A 14,581-nucleotide genomic window follows, 5' to 3' on the forward strand; every position below is an offset into this window, starting at 1 on the left:
GCTTTGCCACAATGCAGGTTTGTGGTATCGGGCAGTTAGCAAGCTACTATTTTGTTATCTGTAAAGCAGCACTAGCAAAAGTACCTATCTTTTTGGACAGGAATTTAAACAATAAAAATTTATAGCAGCACAGAGCTAGTGGTAAATTGATGCTATTATTAGGTCTACTGCACTTATGGGTGCTTAACCATAAAATAGGGGCAATAATTTCTGCCCTGTTTCCCTCACAAGGAGATATGTGAAGCCAGCAGGAGTTAACATTTGACTCTACGAAGGGTTATTAATATTAATATTTTAATTGGTCTGAATCTGCATTATGCAGCCACTCTCCCGCACCATCTTCCAGCAGGATTATTTAAATGAAAACACCTCTTTAAATTGACCCAGTGCTCAGCTGGTTAGTCCAGCGGGTTCAACCAATTGTACTCGAAACCACGCCCCAATGCGAAGTCTATTAGCCGCGGAGTTCAATTTAAAAACACCCAGCCCCGCCCCTCCTTCCTTAGGGGAGCACGCGCCCCAACTGTGCACGCTGATTGGCCCCTGCTGGCCAATCACCACCGCACTTCCTTCTGAGGCTGTAATTTTCAAAATTCGCTGTTCGGCAGATTGGAGCGAGCACAGGCCGGTTTGAGGAGGACACGGGTCACTACAACACGGAGCTCCGTTCATTTCCCGGAGCCTCTCCTGGTCTAGGAGTGCAGTGCGTCCATGATCTTTCCTGTTCTGTCCTCAATCTTGATGTGAGGTAGGCGCCTTTGGGCTTACACTGCCCGCTCGAATGTCCGGCCCTATCGCACGCGGGTTGATGCCTGAGCACCACTCCAGCCCCATGTTAACATACTCTTCTCTCGCCGGCGAGCACGGCATCGGCATCGGCATCTCCTGTCCATGAAATCTTTGTTTTGTTCTGATGTCAGCAGTTTGTACGAAGTTGGGCAGGGAGTGTGTTTTAGAGGGTGAGATGGAAAAAGAAAGGAGACTGGGTCCTACCTTTTAGATAGAGCGACCAGTACACGTGCCTGAATCAGAGTACATTTAAAAAACGTCTTTTCACAAGTGGAAGTGTGGAGGATCAAGTTCATCCACGGGACGTATTTAAGTCAGAGAGTGCATACTTGCAGGATGTCTTTGGAATTACAGGTTCGATGGAGGATATGAAGGAGGATGGAAACGGGTGCTCTTTCCTTTGTTATCCCCTTTATCTGCACTGGCTCTCTTCTATACCCTACCCCAACTGCTGCAGCTCTGGCTTTCCCACTGCTCTGTGCTTTGGTTCACTTAGGATCCTAGAATGTTGGAGGTCGAAGGACCCTAGAACAGTGCTTCTTAAACTTTGAAATGCCTACAAATCACCTGGGGATATTGTTAACTTGCACTTTTCAGATTTGGTAAGTCTAGCTGGGGTCCTAGGATTTTATTTTATTTTATTTATTTTTATTTTTGGGGGGGCCCTAGGATTTTAAATTGCTAGCAGGCTTCCAGGTGATGCTAATATTGCTGGTCTATTGACCGTGGTTTCCGGAGCTAGGGCTCTGGTCCCATTGCCTCATTTTCTTAGGTGGGGAAACGACCTAGAGAGGGAAAAGGGATTTGCCTAGAATCATCCAGTCAACTAGGGGCAAAGTCAGAGCTAGACCCTAGGCATCCTTTCCAGCCCAGCGCTGGTTTTGTGGACACTATGCTACATTCTCTCCCCTGTGTCATGCTGCCTGTAACCTGCTTTTATATGTAAAATGAAGTTGCTGTTGTTTCCTGTACACTGTCTTGATCTATGGTTTTGGAGGCTAAGCAACTGGGCTTCTAAACAAGCCAGCTTGCCCTTGTTTGTGTTTTTAGCACCAGCCCTGGGATGCTCAGTGGGGTCTCCAGCACTTAATCGTGTGTATATAGGGAAGATGGAAAGTCTGGAAGGTGGAAAGGATTTTAATTTTCTCGTCCAAGTGTGGCTCCATTCTGTAGGTGGTAGAATTTGAGATGTTCTGTTGAATGTCCCTTAATGAAAGCTTGTTTTTAGTGGTGTCAATGGCCTCTCCCTTCCCAATGGCAGAGAAATTAGTTCCTTAAGTCACTTTGTGTGTCCCCCAAAGCAAGTGATTAGTGTTTAGGATAAAGAAGGTGGTGTATGAATATCATATGAAAAACCTTATTCTCTCTGAGGTTTAGTTACCTGTGATATCATCAGATGAATGTTTTTTTAGCCTGTTGAGTCCACTCTATTTTTTCTTTCCCCTTGAAAGGTAAAAGTTTCAGAACACGAGTCTTTTGTCATCCATAAAACATTGTATGAGGTGTGAATAATAACAGGAGAGTAAGTGGTTTTCGTACCATGCAGTTAAGGGTGGGTAGACCCAATTTAGCTTTATTGTTGCTTGGCTGAGTTTTGAGAGATGAGATGGAAAAGAGGTATTTAGGGGAGAAGAAGGAAAGTAAGACGGACCTCTTATTTTGAGGGCCTACCATGGGTTTGGTTTTGCCCATACAAATTTGCTTTTGAGCCATACAATGCTTCTGCAAGTAAATGGTGGTATTCCTCTATTGCAAATGAAGAAATTAAGGCTCAAAGATGCTAAGTTGTCCTGTGTAGAAATCCAGTTGTTTCCTAAAAACTCTACTCATTCTGTCTCCTTCCACTACCACATTACAGCCTTTCACTTTGGATCATAGATGGTTTTGGAGTGCTTTTGAGTATGCTTGGAGAAACATAATGGTGTTTTAGAAAGAGCCCTGGAAAGAGCTGGATGATCTCTGCTGCTTAATCATTTGTTCTGTGTAGTAAGTCACTTAACACATTAAGGCCTCTAAAATGGAAAGAATTATATTTATACTGTGTATCTTTTTTTGTGAGGACCCAACTGACATAATAAAGTGTGAAGGCACATATGCTGACTTTTCCTAACAAAATGTGCAATACTTCTTCATCCAAAGCAAAACCTAAATCAGCTTTTCTCCTTTTTAAAACCCCTCAAGCTGCAGTCTTCTCCACTTCCCCTTCTGAACAGCCTGGCCCCAGCCTAGCATTCAGCCCCTTTCTAACTCCTCCCCAATATATTCTTTATACTCCATACTCCAGGCAACTGGGGTGTCCCTGCACCTGCCATGCTCGACTTGTTCAAGCCTGATGTTCTGCCTGGGCTAAGGCTTTCTTTTCCAGGAATGCTCCCCAGTCTACTTGGAAACCTCTTTGTCATTTAAGTCTAGATCATATATAACCTCCACTATAGAGTCTTCTTCCACCCCTTTCCCAGACAAGTTTATTGGCTTCCCATTGTGTTTTTGTAGTACTTTGTAGTTACCTTTATTAAATCGTTTGTCACATTTTTATGTTACTGTTAGAGCTATGCATGTGAATACTTATAAGATGCATGATTTATTTGCATTAGTATTTTCCATTGCCTGAAATATCTGGTACAGAATGGTAAGCTAAGCTTATTACATTACCTTTAGGGTCTTTCTTAGAAGAGCCTGTTCTTTTTCAAATGCATTTGAATTTGGAGATTGAATATGGGTGAGGTTGGAAGGGCAGTTTCATCTGAGTGGGAAGAGTCTCATAAATCCAAAAACCAATTCCTCCTAATAATGCATTTGCTTGTGAGACACATAAGTGTATCCTAACTATTGAACACTCACAAAAAAAGAACCTTAAGGAATGTAGAATGGGGTACCCTACTGATAGGGAACAAAGATAAGACTCTCCCCAAGGCTGTAACGACGGTTAAATTTTTATGTTGAGTGATTTTCAGTAAGTTAGTTCCTTTATTGTTATCTCATCTTTTGAATTTTTTTTTCCTACCAGGTGTCTCTGGAACTGGATTACAGTTTCTTCTGATTGAATGCAGTCTTTGAATACTCTGGCCTATCATGCATTAGTGTGTGTGTGTGTGTGTGTGTGTGTGTGTAGTGCATTCTTGTATCTTCTCTGTAGCATCATTATAATTGCTGTGCCAGGACCCTGTGCCTTTTAAAGAATATTAACCCTTCCAGTTGGCTTCCATACTATATGATCTGTGATATTCTTGATCTTTTTTAATGCAAAATACTCATGTGACTTGTTCCCAATGTTTCCAGGCCTAAACTAGGAGGTGGGCCACAGTTCCAGTGCCCACAGAGGATGGCAAGCATTGTGCTAGGCTTTTTAGATAGAATATCTTATTTAATTTGAACAGTATACCTACCCTACAGAGGTAGGTATACTTGTCTCCATCTGAAGCCCAGGGAGTGTATCACTTGCCCAAGGTTAATTGTGATAGAACTAAGATTTAAAGACAGACCTGCCTAACTCAAAGTATGTTTACTTCTAGATATGCTCTAGAGAGATTGGGTATTAATTATGCGATGTTTCTGGTGAATGGTGTTTTTTTAAAGAGTCCCTTTCTGATTGCAGCTCTATCTTGGATAGATACTGCCGAACCTGTGAGATGCCACTGCCACTACCATCCCGAAGCTCCAAACCTGAGACTAAGAAATCTCGGTCCAGCAAAATTGTGCCCAGTGGTAATAATGGCCAATCCGAAAAGGTTAGAGCAAGCTGCCTCTCCCAATGGTGTCTCAGGTAGCTTCTTCCTATGTTGAGTCAGTCCCTATTCTCACTTCTGAATCATTCTGAGTATGTGTTGTTTAACCTGAGAAATTGGGAAGGAGCAGTACCCCTTGTAGCTGAAGAAGACCAGCAAATTAGAACTTGGGTTCTAAGTGTGAACTCTCCTTTCCCATAATGCATAGCTGAAGTGAAGGGTGTCCTTCACAACCTTCAAAAGCAAACAATGCTCAGCTCTTGTTAATGACAACCTCTACACTCTTAGTTTCTGGGAGATGCTCATAGTACCTTGCTGGGAGTCTGCTTAGTACATCCTGGGGAGAGTACGAAGATTAGGTCAACAAGTATGTTATGCTTTTTATAGCTGTTAAATTTGAAGAAGGGGTCCATTTTGATTTTGCTGTTTTGACCTTGTGGATAGTTTGACATTGTCATTCCAACCCTGGGTTGTTCTTTGTTCATCATCATACATATTTTAATCAGAGTTTTACTAAAACTGATGAATTGTCATTAAGGGAGTATTTTCTGGAGCAAACATCATTAGGCCAATTTAATTTCCTTGATTGGTTTTCTCTCAGCACAGATAAACATTTTCTAATGATTTTCATTTTTTATTTTATTAAAATGATTTTCATGGAGGTGCTAAATGTTTTTTTATATATAAATTTGGCAAGAAAGATTTGATACATTGATCAGATTTTTGTCTATATCAAATTTGCTGATTAGAGTTCTGCCATAATAAGTTTTCTTTTGTGGTAGTTATTTTTCCCAATCCAGCTTTCTTGGGGCACATTTTATAAATCTAAACTTTACTGAGTTCACTTTCACCTGTGGATTTTATTTGGGGCTGATTATTTCTACTGGTAATATTAAGTGGGAATTGGATAGCAGACGGATATTTTATTTCTTAGCTAATTTGTGAGTTTTGTGTAACCACCAAATATTATTTATCATGAACTAGATAAAAGACTAATAGTTTACTGATTTCTTAGCTTAATCAATTCAAAAATAGAGGTAATTCTTAGCTCTTTCAGGATTGTTCTGCTGTGTTAGATTGGTCTATTGTACTGATTCCAATTCTCTAAACTTCTGATCACTTACTGTGATCAGATCATATACTAATTGTTCATGATGTAGATGAACAGAGTAAATAAATGATGTGACCCTAATGCTTTGCTTCACATTATAATAACTGATATAAGTAGGGCAAGGTTCTTACTTCATAAAGGAGATTTGATACTTAGGAGGTTTTCGCTAAAGAAAAACTGTTAGGGTGTAGAAGAGCCCTACAGTGTGATTTACCCTAACCTCTAGTCCCATAGAGATGGTATTATTCACTTGGGAGTTGGATAAGGCATGCACAGATAAATAATACCTAGAAATAAAGCCGCCTTTGCTCCAAAATATTTACCTCACTTCCTGTCTACTATCTCTCCTTCATATATACTAACAATTAGAGGTTAATATGGATTACCAAACTCCTTTCTCAAAACACAAAATTTATATGTTGGCAAATTGAATTTAAATAAAATTAATTAAAAACAAAACCCCACAAAATTTGGGGTACCCGGACGGCTCAGCTGGTAGGGCATCTGACTCTTGATCTCAGGGTTGTGAGTTCAAACCCCATGTTGGGTGTAGAGGATACTTAAAAAATAATAATGATAAAGAAATCATGAATATGTATACTTTAAAAAAATTCAAAATTTGGGATGCCTGGGTGGCTCAGTGGTTGAGCATCTGATGCCTTTGGCTCAAGGCATGATTCCCGGGTCCCGGGATCAAGTCCCACATCAGGCTTCCTGCATGGAGCCTGCTTCTCCCTCTGCCTGTGCCTCTGCCTCTCTCTCTGTGTGTCTCTCATGAATAAATAAATAAAATCTTTAAAAAAAATTCAAAATTTTCCCTATGAGGCTTAAAATCACATTATTTAAAAATATGATTTATGTACATTTATAGTTTATACAGATTTTTATTCTATTTTATTTATTTTTTAAAGATGTATTTATTTGAGAGAGAGCATGCAAATGGGAGGAGGATCAGAGGGAGAGAGAGAATCCTCAAGCAAACTCCCCATTGAGGGCGGAGCCTGATGTTGGGCTTGGTCCCAGGACCCTGGGATCATGACCTGAGTTGAAATCCAGAGTTGGATGCTTAAGTGACTGAGCCACCCAGGCACCTCTATACAGACTTTTAAAAATACGTATTTTCTCATTTTATCCTCAAATAAGGTTATCATTCCAATTTTACTGATAAGAAAATTAAGGCTAAGAGAGTAAGTGATTTTTCCAAGGTTAACAGCTAGTAATAGTAAAGAGGTTATCCTGGACCAGTACCTAGGTATGCATGTTATTGTCCTTATTGGGAATGTCTTAAATACTCAACACAAGAGATACTTAAATATTTGTTAAATTATTGAACTAATTCACTTGAGAGCATCCATATTAAAGGAATGACTGGGAGAGAGGCAGGGTGGTCGTGATAGTTGTTAATCTTGGATCAGATAACCATAAAGATGAGAGAACTAAGAGGGAAAACTAGCTTTACCAAGTTATTTTGCTCATTCTAAGGGTTACACTGAAGGTCATCATCTTAGTCTTGTCCCCATGATCAATGATTACCTCCTTCAGGGACTCTCTAAGCAGCAGTGAGTGCTAACATTTCCTTGTGTTATAGTTTGTTATATGCATCCCCAGTTGCTTGGAGATTCTGGAGTTTCCCCCTGAGCCCCATAGATGACCCAATAGTCCCTGAAAAGTGTTCGTGATTGGATATACTCATTTACCTCTTTTACTTTTTTAGAGAGGGGAGAATTATCAAGAAAAGATATCTTCATCTTCACCTAGAAGACTATGCAAAAAAAGATCAGCTTTTGAAGATCTCACCAATGTGAGTATGCTAGTCTAATTCTCTGCTGTGGTTTTGCATAAGGTTTAGATAACCTCTTCCTTAAGGGACCTTCGTGGGTTACCAGACCCTGACCCTCTCTAGAATTTTGAGAGCAAATTTTACTTGGAATTAATGAGCCAATTTCAGATACCACAGGAGCTCTTCTATTGGCACATATCATCGGGATTAATTGGCTGAACTTTCTGGAAGCAGCAGACAGAGTGACTATCAGATATGAAATTATAGATAAATATAAGAGCTATGGGATCTTACATTTAGATAAAGTCCAGATGTGGCTCAGCTAGCTCCCTAGGCCTTGGAGGTAAGTATCTTGATGGATTCATTGTAGTTCAAGGCACTGTTTATCAATTCTAGCACTATGAGCATTTGGTGCAGTAGTTTTTCTATTGTATATGGTTGTCCTCAGCCACAGCATCTCTGGCTCCTGGCATTAAATTCCAGCAGCAACCCATTCATAGTGACAATCAAAATGCCACCTGATGTACAGAACCATTGAGGACCACAGTTCCGTGACCTGGTCTTCAGTTGTGGAGACTGAGAAACTCAATTTTGATGAGAATTGTTGAGTTTACTTCCAAGTTACTTCTTTTCTGGTATTATTAAGATACCAGCAAAACCCAGAATTGATAGTTAAACTGTTACTAACTGAATGTGGAATTGGGCCAAAGCACTAGGCAGGATGAGCACTGAGTGTTATGCTCTATGTTGGCAAATTGAACTCCAATAAAAAGAAATAAATTTTAAAAAAGGCAAAGCAATACTGGAAGTTTTAGCTAGAGCAATCAGCCAAGAGAAATAAGTAAAAAAAACATTAGGATATGACAGAAAGAAGTAAAATCATCACCATTTGCAGATGAAAAAACAAAGGAATTGGGCCAAAGGTAATTTTTGGTCTTAGATAATAATAGATGATGACTACTGAGTGCTTAACATGTGCTTTGCACTATTCTAAACACTTTCTCCTGTATCTGCTCCCTTAATCTTCATTCATTTCTATAAGGTATATACCATAATTATGTCTACATATTAGGACTTGCTCAATGTTGCTTTATAAGTCTGTTTCATCTAGGATACAGAGAATCCTAGTGAACTATTCCTGCCCTCCATAATAGAGTGTCCTTCTGTGGCTACCAGAATACTTGTATCTACTAGATAATATTTTACTCCCTTGAGCAGGATTGGATAAGCATTGGTAATGTTCTGTCCTTTGGGTCTCTGCTCTTTAGATGCTGCTGTGTGACTACCTTTGTACTAACATAGTCTCTTCCCCATACAGATTACAACATATATGCTTAGGTTACAGCTTTCTGAATAATTTCTGATTTGCTGTAGACTGGTTGAAAGACTCTTTCCACACAGGCCTGTAAGGTTAGATTTGTTTCCTGACTTATTTAACCATGGATCTAGAAACTTGGCTGAAATAAGGTAGCCATACAAATCGGAAACAGATACAGCTCACATTAGTGCAGCTTCCCTTGGTCCCCAGAGTCCCTGATGGAAGGAGTGGTGACATTGTGCAAAAGCAAGGTCTCATAGCATAAGAGAAATTTTTTTCCATGCCTCAGTCCTTTTTTTTCCCATGAAGTTTATATTGCCATTCATAAAGAACAAACACAAACAAATAGGAAATATGTGCAGATATCATCCATAGCCCTCTGGTATCTGTTAGGCTACATCCTTATCCAGGGTGAGAGTGGGAAAAGCAAGGCATCTCTGAGCAGTAGCTCTGCCTCTAGCTTCCCAGAAACTCAGCCCAATTCCCTTTGGAAGTCAAGTTTATTTTATATATATATATATATAATATATATATTATATATATTATATATTATTTTATATATAAATTATATATTTATATATATTTTTATATTTTTATTGGAGTTTGATACCCTAAAAACTACAGAACACTTCTGAAAGAAATTGAGGAAGACACAAAGAGAGGGAAAACTATTCCATGCTCATGGATTGGAAGAATTAATAGTGTGAAAATGTCAATGCTACCCAGGGCAATTTACACATTCTATGCAATCCCTGTCAAAATACCATGGACTTTCTTTAGAGAGTTGGAACAAATCATCTTAAGATTTGTGTGGAATCAGAAAAGACCCCGAATAGCCAGGGGAATATTGAAAAAGAAAACCAGAGCCAGGGGCATCACAATGCCGGATTTCAGGTTGTACTACAAAGCTGTGGTCATCAAGACAGTGTGGTACTGGCACGAAAACAGACACATAGATCAATTGAACAGAATAGAGAACCCAGAAATGGACCCTCAACTCTATGGCCAACTAATATTCGATAAAGCAGGAAAGACTATCCACTGGCAAAGGGACAGTCTGTTCAATAAATGGTGCTGGGAAAATTGGACAACTACATGCAGAAGAATGAAACTAGACCATTCTCTTATACCATGCACAAAGATAAACTCAAAATGGATGAAAGATCTAAATGTGAGGCAAGATTCCATCAAAATCCTAGAGGAGAACACAGGCAACACCCTTTTTGAACTTGGCCGCAGCAACTTCTTGAATTCAAGTTTTGAAGATTCACTTTGGTAGCCTTGAATGGTCCTTGGTGTTTTCCAGAGAAATTTCAATCATTACAGTGTGCCTAAGCCATTCCTAGGATTGGGCATTTCTGCAGATGTCTGAGTTCATCTATTTGAGCTCTGAATTTTGGGGATTCCCTATATGATTATTTGCTTTTTCCTGTCTGTATTCCTGTCAGTATACTAAGTCTACATGTCCACATACCTGTTTTCTTTCCTCAGCATTCACTAGTGAGGTCTGGGTCTGTCAAAAGAGTTGATCTGTTTTAATTTATCTGCTGTGTTTTTCTTTTCCTCTCCTTTATCATTCCAGCATGGGAAAGGCTTTTGATGTATAAGAGCTGGTTCTAAGCCAGTAGACAAGGAGATAGGAATATATTTACATTTACCTAAATGGTTTTGTGTCAGTAGGACACATTTTTCTTATTTTTTTGGAGAAATAGTTGAAAGGAAGTTCAGATTAAGGTCCCCTTGAGTTTAGATCTGAGAACATTAGTGCTTTGAACTTTCACATATGGCAAGTAGAGCGTTTCACCCCAGGTGTTGGGGTCTCCATCTCTCTCCTTCCAAGAATGCAACTCTTTTCCAATTCTGAATCTCAGTTCCATATATATAGAGGGTTTGTAAAACTTTAGGTAAGAAGATAAAATGAAAACGGTGCCAAACTATTTGAGGAGCAGAGGTGGATGGCTTGAGGGCCTAAGAAAGATATCCCTGTTGGATCGCAGTTGCTTATTATGATCTGATGATACAAAGGCATATTTTAAAATATTTCATTTGGAAATAATTTCAAGTTTACAAAAAATTGCAAAAATAAAAGTAGTATAAATAATATACATATACTCTTCACTTAGATTAACCTGTAGTCAACATTTTATCCCATTTGCTTACATACATCATGGCTCTTTACTCCTAAGTATTTCAGTGTTTATTTCCTCAAATTGTTTTTTTTTTTTTAAAAAACATTTATTTATTTATTTTAGAGGGAGTGAGTGAGCAAGGGGAGGGACAAAAGGAGGAGAGAATCTCAAGCAGACTCCCCACTAAGCCTAGAGTCCAGTGTGGGGCTTGATCCCATGACCCTGAAATCATGACCTGAGCCAAAACCAAGAGTCAGAAGCTCAACTGACTGAGCCACTCACACCTCCCAGAGAAATTGTCACAGTACTGTTAACAACTTTATACATTTACGTCGATAACATTTTTATGTGATTTGTTATCCATATTCCAATTTTTCCGGTTGACCTTCTAAGGTCAATGTTACAAGCATTTTTATCCTCTAGTAAGGGAATATTTACTTGTCATTTCTCTAGCTGCTTTTAATATGGAACATTTCCATAGCCTGCCTTCGTTTTCTATTGACATTACTATTTTTGAAGAATACAGTCCTACCTAGATACCCTTTTAAAAATAGAACATTCCTCATTTTGTGTTTGTCTGATGTTTCCATGTGACTAGATTGATGTTATACATTCTTGGGCTGGGATACTGTGTAGGTGATACTGGTGCTAGGATATTCTGAGATACTCTGTCCTTCTGAGAATATCACATCTGGAGGCACATGATATCCATCTATCCCTCAATGGTGATATTAAATTTTGATTACCCAGTCAAGGTGTTGTCTGGCTTCCCTCTGTATAATTACTGTTTATTTTTTTCCTTTTGCAACTAATAAGTGGTATGTGGGTCACACTTAAGAGCCTGCAAATAACCTGCTCTTCATCAAAATTTCCCCTAGATTTAGCATCCACTGATGATTTTTGTCTAAACTAAATCTTTATATACACATACACATATATATGTACTTAAACATACATATACATCTATCTACATACACAGATGCACACACATATGTACATATACCTGTCTACTCAAAATGTATATATACATACACCTATTTAAGAAATCATGAATTTGCACAGCTCCCATTCCAATATGTAGGATTTTTCCTTGCATTCCCCAATCCATATTTGTATATTCCTTCTTCTACAATGAAGACATCAACACATTTACTCAATACTATAACACATCTGAAAGGGTTTCAAAATTATTTCATCCATACCACCATAATAAACCTGTTAAAAAGAGTTCCAGATTTATTGCAATATTCTCTGCCACCCCACAAACCCATCCTGATTGAGGATGTGTATGTTGAGGGTATATAGTCCAATACTCTGTTTACTTGGATTAGTTGTTTCTTATATTTTCTTCTGTTTTCTTTCTCCCGTAGGGTATGGTTATGGTATTTATTTGGAATATAATTAGGTTCAGTTTATTTTATTTTAAAAGATTTTATTTATTTATTCATGAGAGATACCTAGAGATAGAGAGGCAGAGACATAGGCAGAGGGAGAAGCAGGCTCCATGCAGGGAGCCTGATGTGGGACTCGATCCTGGAACTCCAGGATCATGCCTGAGCCAAAGGCAGACACTTAACCACTGAGCCACCCAGGCGTACCAGTTTCATTTTAAAGGCATTTTAAATTTATTTTTACTGGGATCCCTGAGTGGCGCAGCGGTTTAGCGCCTGCCTTTGGCCCAGGGCACGATCCTGGAGACCCGGGATCGAATCCCACGTCGGGCTCCCTGTGCATGGAGCCTGCTTCTCCCTCTGCCTATGTCTCTGCCTCTCTCTCTCTGTGTGTGACTATCATAAATAAATAAAAATTTTAAAAAATTATTTTTACTGATATTATTCATAATCTCAGGATCTCCTCTATTGTTTAATAGAATTAGTTAAGATTAGCATTTATGGTGGAGCTCCCCAGAGCCCCATGTTAAATAAATATCCCCTCAATGAAATGGGATAGATGTATTACAGGTAGTGTTGTGTTAGAGGTCTACCCTGAAACGCTAGCTGATCTTGGTATACCCGGGTAGCAAAGCCAGTTATATAATATTTCTCTCCCTCTGAACATTTTATGGAGTGAAAGTGGAATGTGATATTAACAAAACATCATTTGGGGAATTTGCCAGTCCTTATGCCTGACAATGAGATCAGAACTATATTCTATGTATTTTGGAAACATTTAAAGCTGCTTTTTGCCTAATATGTAGCAGTACTACTATACTGCTAGCTTCCATTGTGATTGGTTTGCACAAGTGCCACACTGGTTGTGAAATGTCTTGATTATTATTCCTTGGAACACCCAATGTGTTCATGGTGGGAATGTGAGTCAGAACTTTTCTATAGCTACTTATTAGGTAAATTGTAGTTCTCTAGATTTCCTTTCTTCCTTCTTCCCCAGCCCCTCCCCACTATTTTTATTTACTTATTTATTTTTGCAGGCTTCTCAAAGTCAACCTGCCCAGCTCAAGAAGGAAGCCAATAAGGAGTTTGTTAAAGATGTTCCCAAGAAGATAAAAGGGAACACACCTGCTCTTGGTTTGGCCAAAAGCAATGAGGTGAATATGGTAAGGTGAGTAAGAAGGGACTCAGAAGGTAGTGTTTTAGCTGGTAAAGGAGAGTACATGACATCCTTTGACCTCCTTTTATTCCACATCGAGAACATGTTTAGTGAGCCATGGTAGTGATTACCACATTAACCTCTGGGTGCTGAGGTGGACCTAGCTGTGGTTACTGAAGTATTATAGGCCTCTTCTCTCTCTTTCCATGGAATGTGCATATTGAAAGAGCTGTTGTCATTGGGAGGTTTACTCAAAGGTCTTGTGCTCATCTTTTTTCTCTTTTAGTAATTCAGTCCCTGTTTGAGCTAGTCTGTGCTTGAGATTGTGGGGGCAACTTTTCGGGGGATACTCAGCAGCTGGCTGATAGCTTGCCAGTCTGCTTATCTCAGAAGCTTTTGGGAGAGGTTTGTCTCTTATTACTAGAGAGAAATTACTATCTCTCCAGGCCAAAAACCTATGTTTTCCAGTGTTATAGGGAATTGCTCACAGGTTCTGCAAATAGATAGGAGTATTCTCATTTGGATTAGAAGAAGGATTTACCCCTAGGAAAACTTTTATTAGAAGAAGAGTTAGAGAGTGGAGTGAGTCCTTTCTATAGCCTCTCCTCATCCCAGTGGGAATTATTTTCAGGAAAAAAGAGAAGGAATTAGCAAGATAGCTATAGTAGGCTGAAGCATGGGTTCCAAAGGGTAAGAGAAAAAGGTTGGGGAATTCCAGAAAATTTTCGTGTTAGGTCCACAGGACACTTTTCTAATTACCTGGCCGAAAGAAACCAAACCAGATTAGCATTTATCCCTACTTAGTTTCTTGCTGAAATGAAATTCCTGGGATTTCTATGTGTACTTTGACTTTAAGTCCCTGTATTATTTTCTTTTGAATTTCTTTTATAATTCTGACTTTAGCAGGGAAATCCTCACAAAATACCATAAACATTCTTGCCTTCATTCAGGGTTCAGTGGAATGGACCTTAATAATAGCACTAGAACTAGTAGCTGACATTTATCAAGAGCTTACTATAATCACACATTATTCTAAGTGGGGCTTTTTGCTAACAGCTTTATTGAGATATAATTTACACACCATACAATTCACCCATTTAATGTGTGTAGTTCAGTAGCTTTCAGTATATTTGAAGTTAATGCAACCATCACCGCAGTGAATTTTAGAACATTTTCATGAAT

General features: G+C 39.0%; 1 protein-coding gene across 1 annotated transcript in view; it reads left to right on the forward strand.

Annotated features, from left to right (window-relative positions):
* Positions 1-596: 596 nt before the first annotated feature.
* The window catches only part of CCNB3 (cyclin B3), a 49,020-nt gene continuing 35,035 nt past the window's right edge, over positions 597-14,581 (forward strand). The window contains 4 exon segments of the mRNA NM_001005763.1: positions 597-748; positions 4,400-4,517; positions 7,340-7,426; positions 13,281-13,411. Coding sequence (NP_001005763.1) covers positions 4,419-4,517; positions 7,340-7,426; positions 13,281-13,411 — 317 coding nt within the window. The 5' untranslated portion in view covers positions 597-748; positions 4,400-4,418.

This window comes from Canis lupus, chromosome X (assembly GCF_011100685.1).
Source record: "Canis lupus familiaris isolate Mischka breed German Shepherd chromosome X, alternate assembly UU_Cfam_GSD_1.0, whole genome shotgun sequence".
NCBI classification, from domain to species: Eukaryota; Metazoa; Chordata; class Mammalia; order Carnivora; family Canidae; genus Canis; species Canis lupus.